General features: G+C 53.6%; 1 protein-coding gene across 2 annotated transcripts in view; it reads right to left on the bottom strand.

Moving 5' to 3' along the window:
- The window catches only part of WNT9A (Wnt family member 9A), a 57289-nt gene extending 45989 nt beyond the window's left edge, over positions 1-11300 (bottom strand). For both annotated transcript variants that reach the window (XM_087766292.1, XM_087766373.1), the window contains exon 1: positions 11179-11300. In XM_087766292.1, the coding sequence (XP_087622418.1) occupies positions 11179-11273 (95 nt within the window). In that variant the 5' untranslated portion in view covers positions 11274-11300. The remainder of the gene's footprint in view (positions 1-11178) is intronic.
- Positions 11301-15655: the final 4355 nt, after the last annotated feature.

Below are 15655 nucleotides of genomic sequence, written 5' to 3'. Positions count from 1 at the left end.
CCGTGCTAATGAGCCAAAGGAAGTGTTGGATCTTTGGTTAGACTAATTCAGCTCAAGTGGCTGTTTCACCTCTGGCCTGTCAGATCAGCTTGCTAACCACAGACTGGGAAATAGCTCCCTGCTAGCTCCCAGCAGGAGATTTATCTTTGGCAAGGGCTGAAAACATCCCTACCCCCCTCACCTTTGATTACAGAGAGGCCCAGAGATGCAGAAAGAGAGCTATGCTATAAGTTTGCCAGGTATTTCAAGATCTCACCTTACACTGGAAGAGGATTAGGGCTAGAAAAGAATTTTGTCAAGATCAAGCAAAACAAGTCAGTTCTCTTAAATGAAGTATCAGTTCTGGTGAACTGTCCCCAGAGGGGTTTGGGCTCCAGGATAGGGTTCCTTGTCAGGGGAGATGGGCAGCCCTGGAGAGCTGTAGCTCAGCAGGGCTTGCAGCAGAGCAGTAAGCTGAACTCTGTGTCACTGAGCTGGGCAAGCTCCACTGAAGTCATTGATTGCTCTGGGGGAGATCCCTGTAACCAAGAGCAATGGAGCCAGCCCAAAAGGATTTGCCCAGGTTGGATCCTCATCCTAAGTGCAACCACACTCAGCTGTTTCCCAGGCACCCAGTCCCACCCCAGCTTCCAGGTGAAAACCCCACCCTGAGCTGAACATGGCTCCCAGACACTGATGTCATAGCACATGTCATAGCCCATTCATTCACATCATGACTCACCTGAGCAAAGCCAAAGTTGGCTCCATACAATGGAGAAGCTCAGGTCTACAAGCAGTGCCACAGCAAGAGGCAGGGGCATGTAGTGCTGTGACATGACCCAGCTCACTGGGGTACAGATGCTCCCATATCTGAGGGGGGCAGGACACTGGAAGTATCCTTTGAGACTACCAAAGGAGGTATCCAGGCCTCCTCGGACCTGGGTGGGTTGGGATGCTTGTGCTTGAGGCTAGAGAGCAGTAGGATGTAAAGAAGCTGAGAAACACCAAAATACACAGTGGCCTTCCTAGGCTAAATTCAGGTGAAAACATATTTCCTTTGCTTGCCTGAGTATTTTGCAATGCTTTGTCTGATGTGCCCTCACCCCCACTCCCCAGTGCTGAAAGGCACTGCCTTAGAAAAGGCTCTGCACCCACAGGAGACAAGGCTGACTTTTTCCATGGGAATCAGGAGACATTGAAAGTCAAAGCAAGATTTGGGGGAAGCAAGCCATCTAGGAAAGGATCTGGCAGACCTCCTGCGGGTAAGACACCTACCCTTCCTGCAGGCAGAGCAAGTGACTTCGGTGTTAAGGCCAAGGAGGGTAGATCCCCACCAAAACACACCTTACCAGCAGCCAGCCACCAGAGATTATAGCACTGATTCAAAGTGAGGCATTGTATTGGTCATCACAGTAAAACGAAGCCCCTATAAGCTCAGCTTCAGGCATAGCCAAGCAGCACGACCTCAACATCCAGAAGATTGAACACCTCACCTTGGCAACTTCAGAGAGCAAGGTGCTTACTAACAGTAATCCTTGAAGACAGAGCTGGAAAGCCCCACAAGAGGTCCTCTTCAACATGCAAAACCAGCTTTACCTGCAATCTTCAGTTGCAATCTCTAACAGAAGTGCAGTTATGCCCCCCAGGGCTGCCTGGCTTTGTTTTGTTGCAATACCAAGCATGAGATCACCAGTCTTTAAAAAGAATAATCAACCCACAGAGAAGACATTACAACGAGGATATCTAAAGGTCTGAGTTCACCATAATAGTGAAAGCCAGCCAATGCACCCAACTCAGCAGGGGTTCACACAGCAAGATCTACACTGGGAATTAGCTATAGGCAAATCATGAGGACTAGGGCATAGCAATGCCTCTGTGCAGTTTCTTTTAAGCAATCAGGCGAGGAAGTCTACAAAGATCACAGCAAACAAGTCACAAGAGCAGCCTGCCAGGCTGTGCATGCCAGAGCTCAGCAGATGGGCACTCCTCTAACACAAGCACTTGGTGATCCTGCAGCCCCCCACCAACGGCCCCTCCAGCCAAGCCTGCGGAGGGGTCAGCTAGCACTGGCACGCTCCCGCACACGCTGTAGCAACACACAGCACACTCCCACATGCAGGGCTGGGGAAGCTGTCACATACAGCTGATTGATGACAGCAGGGAACACAAGGCACTTTGTGGAGGTGGAATTTAAAGGGTAATAACTTGCTGACTGGAAGTTAGGACAGGTATTCTTAAAGACATGGGTGAGCCTACCTCAGTAGATGCTCACCTGGCAGTGCTGATGCTTTTGGAGCAGAATCATGACCAGCTCCTTTTGGGAAAAAACTTAAGAGGTGCTTAAGATACAGAAGCAGGAAACCCAGTGTCAAGCCGTGAGCTCTGCGCATCAAAGTAATTCATCTTGGCAGCCTGTCTCACCTACCTGTATGTTACACATGAAGGCATCACCCAGGGGTCAGACTCAAGACACAGCCTTGCTTATCTCAAAGGAAACTTAATTTTGCTGGACTCTAACAATGGAGAAAAAATTAAGTAGACCAAGAACAGATGGAAGCTAATGCTTCTGCTCATCAGCTGACCTCTTCCAAAAGGACTTGGTCTTGAAAGCAACAGTTGCCTGACCCTACTTGCTTTGGGAGGCTGCTCTACAATTTGACTTCAGAGAAGTTCAACAGCAGACCAAGGTTCTGGCTAAACTTCTGCCCATTCCTCCCAGGACTTCCTTCACCAGACAGGGCCATTTGACAGGTTTTTAAGCAAAGCTCAGATAGTCCTATGGGCACCTCAGTACTTCATTCACATCTAGGGGAAATCACATGTTGCTCCACAGCACAAAAAGCTACCTGCTGCTATGCACAGTAAATGGCCAATTGTGCTGCTTCAGCCTCTGGAAGACTCAGAACAGTTTTTCCAAGAAAGGAAACTTTTGCTACAATTGTGAAACTTGTCCGTCCAGTGCACAGCAAATGCAGAAGTCGGAGCAAGCTAGTTTTCCCCCAAACTGCATAAGCATCTGGCTATCCAATTAATGCTATTTTAATGAGCTAGGCCAAATGAAAATGCTCATAAAATTCATGCCAGCTCCCATACAGCATGACATCCCATCAACATGAACTGCACACTCCATGCTACCTTCCCAGCCAGCACAGACTCAGCATTAATGTCAGATACTGTTGAGTTTGCATGTTCTACAGTGGATGTATAGAAGAGCTGTTTTGCTCTGTGTTCTTTCCAAAGGAAGAGTTCAAGTTTTTTTAACCTATCATTTCCCCTTTCCCCAAAAGAAATCCTTCAGCAACTGAATTAACAAAATACTCCCCACACCTTAGAGAAGAATGATTTAAGGTCACAAGCAGACTGGAAGACCACATAGCACACGCAGGAGCTGCTTGATCCATTTCAAAGTTCTCTGCAACAGCAAAGAGAAAAATCTCTTCTGTCTTTTTTTCCAATCAGCTAGAGCAAATCCCATAACTGCTATGTTTATCCATGTAGTCAAAATACTCCCTGTTCCACTTAGCACAGTGCAAACATGCATTACAATAAAATGTAAAGCTTACTGGGCTGATAAACTTCATAAGTGTATTTTATGACAGTATCTCAAGAGATAAGACTCATTAGCACTTACAGCCATGATCTGAAGGAACCTTAAAAAGCACCATTAAAAACAGAAGAAAAACTTGCAACACGATGTCAAAAAAACAGCTTCTGAAGGGTTAACCCTTTCCACCCAGCATCATAATTTCTAGCTCCTACTCAACTTGGCCTGAGCTAGCTCCCCAGCTCTGGGTTCAGTAGGTCAGGAAAACATATCATACCTGTCCTGCCACATGCTGCTCAGGACCTGCAGCACCAGTCTCCCTGCAGCCGCATTCTGCGGGAGGAGCGGTAGCCTCCCATCAGCCTTTAACAGCACAAGCAACAGGCCCTCTGCTTGCTGGCTGCTCAGATTGAGAAACCAATTGCATTAACATGCTACAAGCCACTGGAGAGTTTTTTTGGCTGCAGAGAGAAAGGCTGCTTCATTATGGACAGAAGCCAGAGGCTCAGCATGTTTGCAGTCTGGAAAGCCAGGTACATGAGACTTCTTGGATTGCTTCGACACACACCCACTAGGAAGCTGGCAGGTTGCTACCTGGACAGTCAGGGAACTTGGGGTAAAGAAGTTTGTGTCTACCATAGGCTTTTAGTATGAACTAAGCAAGTGCTATCCCACCCAAGAGTGCTTCCTCCAGGAGGTAGCTGTAGCTGCACAGTTAGGCAGAGGGAGCCTTTACACACAGCAGATCAAGACAGTTGTAATGCATTGAGCCCTCTCCTCTCAAATGCCTCAGACAGCAAACATTAGGATAAGAGCTGTCCCATTCGTACTCTACAGAACTCAAGCAATCAGAGAACCCAAGCCCTGAAGTTGCCACATTGCTCCATGTAACTGGAGCAGAGGATCAATATGAACCTCTGGTAGCTGAAGTCCTTCCACCTCTGGTAGCTGAAGTCCTTCCACCTCTGGTAGCCTGACCTAGGAGACCATGTTCAAGACAGTCTCCCCCATGGGGATATTCCAATGTAGCATCTCCTCAGTGGTCTCCAAAAAAGCTTCAAAATCCCTGTCCAACCTAAGTGTCTCTTCTTAGAGAGCAGCTATGCACAGAGACATAAGAGGGAGACAGGACAGGCAACTTTGGCCTTCAGCTCTTATGAGCTGAGCTTTCTAGGTCCCACCACCCCTGTGCAGCTCTGGTCAGCTCTACATCAGAAACTGCCTCATGCAGTGGAAGTACTGGTGATGCTCACTGGTTCAGTACCTCCTCTGGAACCTCCCAGAGACTCCTCCAAGAATACAGATAGCTTAGTTCAGCAGTGTCTTCTGGCTTGGCTTTTCCACCAAAAAAATCTCAAGGAGCCTTTAATATCAACATTTCACCAAGGAAAAAACAGGAATAAAAACACTGTCAGCATCTCCCTAAATGAAGGGAATGGAACAGAGCATCCCTGGGACAGGAACATCTCCTCTGGGAGGCAATCACACCAAGTCTGCAAGCACAGTGGATTAAGCAGACAGAAAAATCAAGAAAGCAGCAAAGACTGACAAAACCCAGTCTGGTCAGAAAGATTCAAACTAAGGAGCATCACATCAGCTTCTCCATGCAGTCTTCCAGACCTTCCACTTAACCCTCCCCCTTCCCAAACCCACAACCTAATTCAATTACCAACCACTGAATAAGCCTTAAGGCAATTCTCATTACCCTGCGATAAAGCACAAGGCCTTTAATTATTAAACACTCATGGGCTTTTTGTGTTGGGGTTGTGGGGCTGGACTCCCTTTTATTATTGTTAGCAGCTTCCAGAAAGCAAGTTAATCATTGACCAGGCCTTTCACCAGGAGACCAGAGTCCTATGTATTCCCAGTCTCTAGTTCTGCATCACCAGTCACACTAAAGAAAGTCACTGGCCTCCTCCTGCTTTGCCAAGGATCACTTAATATTCACCTAACAAGCCATCTTCTCCCTGCAGGGAGTCATCTGTAGCACTGGTGACCCCTGCCAATAAAACATGAAGTATTTGGTGAGCATTGTATGCAGCCCCTGTGTCCTTTAACAAGTTGAGTTCAGAGAAAGATGGCCCCAATGCCTTTCAAAGTAAGGGAAACTGAGGCATGAGGTAGTGGTTCCCAAGTCTCAAGCACCATGGTCAATCCAGTCCATGAGTCTAAGACATACTAATCCATGTCTGAATAAAGTTTGGTCCATCTTCTGAGCACACTGCAGATGGAGGAAGCCTTCAGATACCTCCCAACATAATTTGGGACAGATCTGGGTCCCCAGGACTGAAGATGCAGGTCTGCTGGACCTTAGCTGCGTGCACAGTTATTTTTCCAAGTGCTCCTGGGTTTGTCACTACCCTTATGGCACTTCATTTCCAGTGCTGCCTTCAAGCATCTACAAAGCAAATGCTCCTTCTGGGCATGGAGATCCCCCTTCATAAAGGAACAGAGGTTAAATACTGCTTTTAATTGACCCAGAGGGGCCAACTGCGGGGGAGAAGCCAGTCTGGACCCAGACATATCAGTCTCTACATGACAATTCACCCAGCTTAAAAGGAGCAGGAAAAAAACAGCCAGGCACACCCTTCCTATTGCAAGGAAAACCAGAAATCCAACACCTTAAAACCAGCATCACCACCTAGAAAAAGCAGAACGCCACAGGGTGGGATGGCAAAGCCACCCTCCCAGCCCCAGGAGCTGCCTCCTTACGCTCCAGCTGTGTTTGCCTGCGTGCCGCATTCCTCCCTCACCACCCGAGTCCAGGTTTTGTTTTTTTGGGTTGTGCTGAGAACCAGCTGCTCCATCTCACACATGCCAGAGACAACCGGCGCGTCTGGAAAGCCAACATGCTGTGGCCTGGCTACACAACAGCTTCCCGAGAAGTTCACACGCCTTCGGCCGAAGCTGCAAACGTGAGCGTGTGGCCCCACACTACCATCAAGTGACAGGTACGGAAATTCTTGATAGGCAACAGCCATGTTAGCACCTAGCATATCCCACAGGCTGGAAAAAACAGGCAGCAAAGCCTGCCAGCACCAGTGGGCTTGATTTTCTTGGAGATGACATTCAAGCTGATGCCACACGCTCGCAGCGACAGAGTTCAGAAACTCATGCTAACTCTCAGCCCCCTTAAGAGCCCACCCCCCCAGGTGGTCACAACCCCTGAATACCCCTTCAAGTCCAGTACTCAAATCTTTTCTAAGTAATTTTAGCAGAATCACACCCTGAATTGCAGGGCATGTATTATTTCTACCCCAGCAGCACCTAAAGCATACCGGGGTACCTATTCTACACCTGTCAATGGGAATAAAAATATATTGCACTTCCCACACCAAAAAACCCCACCATGCAGTAAGGAACCTGCTCTCGCCGGCGATGTGTTGGTAAATTAGGGCAAGCTATGCTTCCCCTCCCTCCCTCTCCCCCACGCAAGCATTTAAGGGTTCCTGTTGCCTGCGTGCAGTGTACAGATCAGTTACATTTATGAAGAACATTGCAATCTGTCAATATAAACACTATGTAAGCATGAGCCACTTGTAACATTACTACTGTCCTGACAAGTGTTTGCAGAGGGGGCAGAGCTGCTCAGCTCCTGCTGGGGGAAAGCAGAGCAAACTCCAAGCTACAGAAACCAACACTTCTTCCAGCAAGAAAAAAGGAGGGGGGTGCATCAAAACTGAGTCAGACTATAAACCAGAACACCCAGAATGAAATAGAGGCGGGTTGATTTATGGCCTGGGCAGGTTGCAACCTCAGAGCCACAGACCAGGCAGCTCAGGAAAGCAGCAAGCTCCTACAGGCCAGTTTGCCATCCGCTAGCACCAGAGCGCAGCAGGGCTGAAGTCAATCAGCCCGCCTGTCACCCCAGCATGGCTAATCTTGTCATCTGCCACTTCCAAAACCCAGTAGTACAAGACCCAACACAATCCCCAGATGCCGCTATAGCATTTTCACCACCCCCTAGCCACATTTGAGAGGGGAAGGGGAGGGAAGGGAGGTACCCACACCCAAAGCTTGTAAAGGCACAAGAACAGCGGAGAGGGGAGGAATCTGAAATGCAATGCTTTCTCAGGGATCCCGGCAGTCTGGGGCTGCTCCAAGCTACCCCCATCAGCCAGTTGTAATACGGTGCATTAAATTAGTTTTCAGACAGCCCAGCTGCAGAGGAGACGGCTGAACATAAAAGCAGGCTCCCTTTTAGAACAGCCAGGGCACCTCAACAAGCTGGTCTCAGCTGACACTTATCTCAAGGCAATGCTTCCCCCTTTGGTAGAGACTCGGCCAATAAGTCTCCCATACATGCTCCTACCCCAAAACGCACCCTTCATCATCAGGTATCCTGATGGGCAACTCTAAGCCTACCACAAGCCATCAGGTCCTGCTCAGTTTTGCAGGCATGCTTCTTCCCTCTAGCATCAAGAAGTCTCATATCAGACAAGGCTTAGGAGCTGTAGCATCACCACATCCCTGAAGCCAGCCTCTTCCAGCTGCTTTCCAGTAATTAGGGCTAACAGACCCCTCCTGAGCAGGTGCCTACAGGGACTCAGCTCTGCTCACAGCTGCACACCAGCATCCTTCAGGTCCTGCCTTTGCTGTGTACTGGCTCCAGGTCAAGCCAACACCTTCTCTCCTGCACCAGGGAGGTCAGCAACACTCCAGGGAGCAGCCCTGAGGCTGCCAGCGTAACCCTAGGCAAGGGACAAGCCTGTCCCTCGCTGCACCCCAGACAGGGACCTGTTACCTTCAGCACATGTCCTAACCAGGCAGCTTGGGGATGGAGCAAGACAGCAACAAGGGCCCCATCTGCACCAACGCTTTATCTCACATACACCAAGCTCCACTTCCAGAGGGCATTTATCATTTTTGGCTGCTTGTGCAGCCCTCTAAGACACCAGAGCCAGACATACAGAGAAGCAGCGGCCTCCAGCCCTGGCCTTCCCACCCCAGCATCCCCTCCCACTCACTAGCTGCCCCTGCGGGCAGGCACAGACATAACTACATGCTGACACAATCTTGTTATCATGTAACCGTGCCCGATTTCTGTCCCCATGCACTAATTCCCCGCCAGGCCACACATTTGGAGACACTGAATTCTTTCCCTGAAATAAGACATTGGGGATGGGGTGGAAGGGATCACCCACAGCTGTCCCTATCCCCCACCAGGCTGCAGAACGGAGCAGCTAAGCTGCAGCTACAGCGTGACATCTGTTTAACACAGCCACCTGCCGCGCTCTGCGTCCCACCACCTCCTCCGGCGGGGATGTCAGCACCAAAAGGTGTCACAGTGGCTTTGATGATGCCGTGGACTGGGAAGGAGTGTCCCTTCCCCTGCCTAGAACGGGTGTTGTGTTACCTGAGCTCACTTCATTTCAGCTCAGCCCCTGAGCAAAGAGTGATGCATCCAGGTTTTTAGGGAAGATTTATACTAGAATACAGATGTGCTTCCTCACCTCAACCAGTTCCTTCATGCATGTGGCTACCTTTCTAGGCATAGCAAGAAGGGCTAATACCAGCCTTCACAGGGCACTTGCAGAGGCACCAAGAGCTCTGCAGAAACACACAGCTTTTACCAGGTAAGATTTCTTTCCGTATCAATATACGGAAGTCCGCAGCAAGGAGGGCTCAGCTCTTCCACACACACTTATTAGATCACATATCGCTGGGGATTAGCAGGGACCCTGGACCTCGGCACTGACTATTCCCCCGTATCCCCAGCAGCTCAGCAAGTGCAATCTCTGCTTGAGGCCTCTTGGAAGAGCAAAGAGGAGATTAGCAGCAGATGCTGCTCCTTTGCTGGGGCTCTAGCCAGAGAGCGGGATGCTTTGCATAAGCAAACTTCACTGCACACCGCAACAGCTCCGGAGCGCACATCTGGCTGGGTGCACATCTGGCAGCATCTCCTCTCCCTTCCTTACTCCCAGAGAGGGAGTCTCAAATCAGAAACAGCAGCCGTACTGAGACAGAGAGAATAACCCAAAGCAGCCAGGACAGACCCAGCAGCACACTTTCCTCAGCTCAACATGTTCACGCTAGAGTTAAAATCTACACCAGCCGCACAAGGCCAAAAGAGAAATCCCAGAAGCGAGCGACTGGAATGAGTTACCTGCTGCACAACAGCAGATACCAGCACCGCGTGGATTAACGGAAGAGTTACAGCCAGACTCCTTACGAGCCCTGTCAGTCCCCGAGGCACACTACAACTGCACGGTGCCGGTGGTCTTCGGCAGACACGCGAGCTAATGGGCTCGGTACGGCCCTCTGTGTGCTGCTGGGGGAGAAGATGGCTTTTCCTAAAGCCCTACACACACAGGGCAGGCTGTTCCCTCACAAAAACAGCCCCAGCAGCAGGAAGTTAAATGGTTCTCGAGTTGGAAACAGAAGATGTAAGTAGCACTGTTTGGCAAACTTTGCCAGACCACAAGCAATGGACAAGCCTCAACACCAGGATTTGTTTTACTGGAAAGAGGCGGGGGGAAAACCTCAAATCTGCTAAAACATTCTCCAGGGCCGGTCCAGTGGCTCCTACCAGCGGTCACAACACAACATCCCAAAAAGAAGCAAGAACCATCACTCTGGAGTAAACTTACACCGAAAGCTGTTACTCAGGTGCTCGCATCCCACTCCCCTTCGCAAACCGACCCCATTTTGGGACAAGTTTTTTAAAAAGAAAGACAAGGGGCAGCTCCGTTGACACCCCAAAAAGCGAAGAGGGGGCTGCGCAGAGGGAAAGCCAGCGGATCCGTCGCTGCGGGATGAAGCCTCGCTACGCGGCTGCGGTTGCGGGAGGGCTTTAAAGAGGGGGTGAGGGGGGATTATTTGGCTCCTTCCCGGCCCAAGGAAGGGGGATGAAGGGGGATAAGGGGGGACAGGGGGCTCGGGGCGGGAGCGGGATCCACCTGCGCGGCGCGGACCGGACCGGTAGCGCCCCCTGCCGGCCGCCGCCCCGCCCCGCGCGCAGGTGAGCGCAGCGGGATGCGGTGGCTCCGCGGCTCAAGCCGCGGGCGGGGGGGACCCGCACCTCTGTCGGCAATAAGCTTTGCAGCGTCCCGGGCTGGTGGTGCAGCATGCACCCTCCCTAGAAAAAAAAAAAAAGCAACAACGCTGCCGGGGTGATGCCGGGACCCGCTTGCCAGCACCTGGTGCTGAAGCATGAGCTTAAACTGGGGGGAAATAGAGTTTTTTGGGGGCTGTCCCATGATGGCAGGGGTTACAGCACCTGGAGCCGAGCTACCCAGGCACTGCCACCTACCCCGTCGGGGAAGGGCAGGACAAGGGGCTCCCTCGCCCGCAGAGTTTCTGCCTGCGGCCCCCGGGAAAAGCACTGCAGCCCCCGGCAGGCAGCAACCTGCAGCTCCCGGCGAGCCCGGCCGTGCCGGGCAGCACGGCGAGGGGATGAAGGGTCGCCCGGCTCCGAGCGCAGGGACGGGGGAGAGACCCGGGGCCGTCCCTCCCCGTACCCCTTGCCCGGGGCGGCTGTCAGCGCCGGCAGCGGGGATGCCCGCACCCAGCGAGAGAAGGAGGCTGCCGGCAGGCGCACAGCAGCATCCCCACCTCGGGCGGGAGGGATAAAGTGCAAAAAGAAAATAAATAAAAGTTAAAAAAAAAAAAAAAGGAGGAGGGGGGGTGCTGGCGCCTCCGCGCTGGGCACCTACCCGAAGTAGGCGGCGGAGGGCCGCGGGGCGCAGGCGAGCAGCCCTAGGAGCGCGCAGGAGGAGAGCCATCCCAGCAGGACGTGTCCATCCAGCATCTTGCAGCGGCGCCGGCGCTGCTCATCTCGTTCCCCCGCCGCGCCCGCTGCGGCCCCGCCGCCCGCTCCGCTTCTTATAGCGCGGCCGGCGGCGAGCGCCCGGCCGGCGGCGGGGCGGGGCCGGGGCGGGGCCGGAGGGGCGGGGCGGGGCTGCGGCGGAGGGGCGGGGCGGGAGGCGGGGACACGCCCCCGGGAGGCGGGAAACGGCGGCGGCGGGAGGCGGGGGGGGAGCGGCGCGGAGGGGAGGAGGGAGCGGGGCGGGACGGGACGGGGAGGGGTGTGCAATGGGGGGGGGGTGACACGGGCGGGAAGGGAAGGGCTGGGTGTGCAAGGGCTGGATGTGCCAGGGATGGGCAGCTGTGCAAGGGCCAGGTGTGCCAGGGGTGGATATGGCACATCTGGACAGCTGTGCCAGGGCATGGCAGTCATGCAAAGGCTGGATGCGCAAGGGATGGGCAGCCGTGCAAGGGCCAGGTGTGCCAGGGGTGGATATGGCACATCTGGACAGCTGTGCAAGGGCCAGGCCGTTGTGCAAGGGCTGGATGCGACAGGAACAGGCAGTCATGCAGAGACTGATGGGCAATCATACAAGGGCCAGGTGTGCAAGGGGTGGTTATGGCACATCTGGACAGCTGTGCAAGGGTTAGGCAGTTGTGCAAGGGCTGGATGTGCCAGGGATGGGCAGTTGCGCAAGGGCCAGATGTGCAAGGGGTGGATATGGCACATCTGGCCAGATGTGCAAGGGCAGGGCAGTCATGCAAGGGCTGCAAGGGTCAGGCAGTTGTGCAAGGACCAGGTGTGCAAGGGCTGGATGTGCCAGGGATGGGCAGTTGTGCAAGGGTCAGGCGTGCAAAGGCTGGAGTGCCGTGCCAGCACTGAGCATGCAGGGGTCAGACGTGCAAGGGTTGATCAGCTATGCAAGGACCAGGCATGCAAGGGCCAATCAATCATGCTAATGCTAAGTGTGCAACGGCTGGGAGGTCACGCAAGGGCTGTAGGTGCAAGCACTGATCCAGCGTGCAAGAACTGGGCAGTTCTGCAAGGGCTGGACAGTTGTCCAAGGGTTAAACATGCCGCTCGGTATTTCAAGGGCTAAGCAGGCATGACAAGGCAAGATGGGCAAGGGCTGATCCTGCATGCAAGAGCTGATCAGTGGTGCAAAGGCTGGACGTGGAAAGGCACAGTCATCCCACGCTCCTGTGCACACAGTCCCGTGCACACACTCCCAGCCCTGTGCAAGAGCAATGCACCCCAGCGATCGCTGGTGCAGCGAAGGGAAGACCAGAGACCCCAGTGCGTGGACAGGGCGATGAGCACCCCGGCTGGGAAGTAGTTAATGGCCCAAATGTCAGCCCTTGGGGCCGCTGCTCGGTGGCAGCGTCGTTCCAGGTCCGGTCGACGTCACTCTCGCCGTCATCCTCGAGCAAATTTCTGCACCCGCTGCCACCCAAGAACGAAAAGGTTTCCCTCCTGAGCGTGCATGTGTGTCACGCTGCTGAACTGCCCCGTGTCCCCGCGGGGACAGAGACAGGAGGACACGCAGGTACTTGGCACTGGACTCTCATCTCAAAAGCCACTGTGCCCAGGGGTTTAAGGTGTTCAGCTCCGCAGAGCTGTGCCCAGCAGGTGACAATTGGGTGTGTGACCAGACAGCGAGACCCTCGGATAACCATGGAGGGGTTTGGCTGTGTGTCTGACCCTGATAGTTTGCGGACAAACCGATTCAGGAACCACGCAGGGAGTGGGTTAATGGGGATGAACCTTTTGTCCTGGAATAGCGCCCTGAGCGGCACTGGGAGCTCGGTGAATTTATTCTCACCGCTGGCCATGCACTCGGGCATTTCCAGCCTTCCCAGCACTGTGCAAACTATTTGGATTCTGCTTATTTTCAGAATAAAAGCATAGGGGGGGGGGAAGGAAAGCTGCTTTAATATTTAATGTGTAAAACAGCCCAGCCCAGTCCCTGACTGAACCTTTGCAAAATAGGCTTGCGGAAAAGCACCAGCTTTGCACCACGCAAACCTTTGCACATCCACGTGCACACGGCCGTGCATGGGGTTTGGGGGCTCCCACTGCAGCTCCGCATCGCAAGCCTCAGCACCCCTTGGGTTGGGGGCTGAAACATCCTGGGGGGGGGGGGGGGGGGTCAAATCCAATCCAGCAAATGGCTTCCTCAAATCCGTGTGATTCACCAGGGTCTGGGAATATCTCAGTTCCCTTATCCCGATGGTCGGGGCGAAGTGGCGTCGTGCCACCACCCAGTGTGCCCCTGCGGGTGCTGGAAGGTGAGCGGCCCCCGGGCTCCGCGGGCGATCCCAGCCCGGCAGAGGCCGGCAGCAATATTGCCTTAAAGCCCCATCTAGAGGCCTTTCATTAAGGAGAGTTTGGGAGATGAGGACCAGCTCTGGGGTCATGTTGGGTGTCCTTATCCTCCCACCCAAGCTCTTCCAGCTTAAGAAAAGGCAAAAAAGGACTGCGGAGGGAGAGGAGGACAAGCATGGTTATATATATATATCATTGGGAGGCTTTGCCTGAGTGTTTCTCTGCTGGAAAAGACAGTTTAAGAGTCATTCTTCATGCATGTCCCCAAGAAGCTGGTGTGGCCAGCACGCGAAAGGAAACTCCGGTTATGCCGGGCAGCCCCGAGGCAGAGCTCCGGGGCACGCAGCTGGGGCCGGGTCATGGAAAGGCAGCGCGACCCTCGCTGTTACTCATTTCCTCTGCCCAGAGCAAGGTGCCATAGCTAGGGTGATGCTCTAGGGTATGCACGACTCTTTCCGAAGTGAGACAGCACCAAAAATAGTCACCACTTCTGCTTTCAGCTGGGGGAAAGGGGAAGCCCAAGCAAGCGCTGACTCCTCCAGGGCTTTGCTGCCCACGGATCCTGCTTGTCGTGCCCGGGGAACCATGCACCAGCCCTGGGTGCAGCATCCTCCTGGGGCAGCTTTGTGACTTTCCAGGTCCTTCAGCTGTCCCGAGGGTGACACAAAAGCTGGGTGTTTCTACTCAGCGGTGGTGGCCTTGGCCGGTGTCCCCATAGCCACTGACAGCAGAGGGCAGTGCCACACAGGCGCAGTGCTGAGCTGTCATGGGCAGCGTGGACATGCTGGAGCGTGCTTGGCTTCTTAAGTGGGCATTTTTCAGCAGGGCGTTTTATATCCAGGAGGAAGGGGACACACCACAGCCAGAGCGAAGCAGCCAAGTGGCCAAGGAGTTTGGCGTTTCAAGTGACAATTTCAAAGGGCCGTAACCGCACCAGGGAATGGTGCCATTGCCAGCACCATACTGTCTTCTTTAGGGTCAAAAGAAGACACCAGGGTGCAATGCTAATGCTGGGCAAGTAGCCCCAGAGCAGTTGCCACTGGACCTCCCTCTGCTGTGGTATCAATGGAAAAACCTGCATCCTCCCCCTAACCCCAAACCCACCGTTGTGCTTCTGTAACATGCTCCTGCGTGCCAGGTGGTTGGGGGAGCAACCTGCGAGGATCCCAGCGAAGGGTCTGGCATCCTGCGCCCGCTGCTGGGGCGAGCCCTGCCTCCCAGCCCCATGGTGACACTGACCAGTGACAGACAGTGATCATAGTCAATGGGACATCCTCAGACAGCACAAGGTTGCTGCGGCCGCCCTGTCAGGCTCTTCCCGGGCACGTTAGACCACAGGAGGATCTGGAGGGTGACTTCAAGTTTTCCTTCTCCATGACTCAGCTCTTGAGCAGCTCCCGGGGCTCAGCCTGCCTGCATCGCTCCAGAGGCTTCCCCACCCCAGAGGAGCCCTCACCACCATCCCTGTTATGTTTTTTGCAGGAAACCCAGTGCCTCTTTTGCTTGGGGTTCCCCTTCGCTCCCTATGGCTTTGCTCCAGGTGCTGTTCTCTGCAGCATGGAGCTGGGTTCTGTCTACCCTCCAAGCAGCTCCCGTTAGAGAGGCTAGGACTTTGACCAGCTCACCAAGGTCTTGCTGCATGAACCCAACCTCTCCAGGGCAGCAACTCCAGCTCAGTGGGGCGGTTGAGTCATAGCAGTGCGAGAGGGAAGGAAAATACCCATGAGGTCATCTCGTTCATCCCTCGCTGCCAGTCCTGCATGGGTTCCCCACCAGATACTTGGCACTCGCTCCCATGTCGGAGTAACTCAAGCAAGGCAGCAAGAGGTGGGGACCTCACCAAGCTCAGTCTGGGCTGGGTATCCGAGGCTGTGCCGGGGATAGCTGAGAAGCCTTCAGCTGCGTTTCCTCCCGACAAATCGCCTCCGAGACAAGCCACTCACATTTCCCTTCCTCAGTTTCCTTAATTAGAAATGGGCCTGGCATTTATCTACCCTCCGGATACAGTCTGAAATAACAGACAAGACCCGGGATCACTGCCTGCCCACGGGACGTCGTTT

Source organism: Nipponia nippon, unplaced genomic scaffold (assembly GCF_047370975.1).
Source record: "Nipponia nippon isolate SJK-2023a ecotype South Korea unplaced genomic scaffold, ASM4737097v1 scaffold_1, whole genome shotgun sequence".
Taxonomy (NCBI): domain Eukaryota; kingdom Metazoa; phylum Chordata; class Aves; order Pelecaniformes; family Threskiornithidae; genus Nipponia; species Nipponia nippon.
Note: the sequence above shows the minus strand (reverse complement) of the source record. Positions and strands in the feature narration are given on the sequence as shown.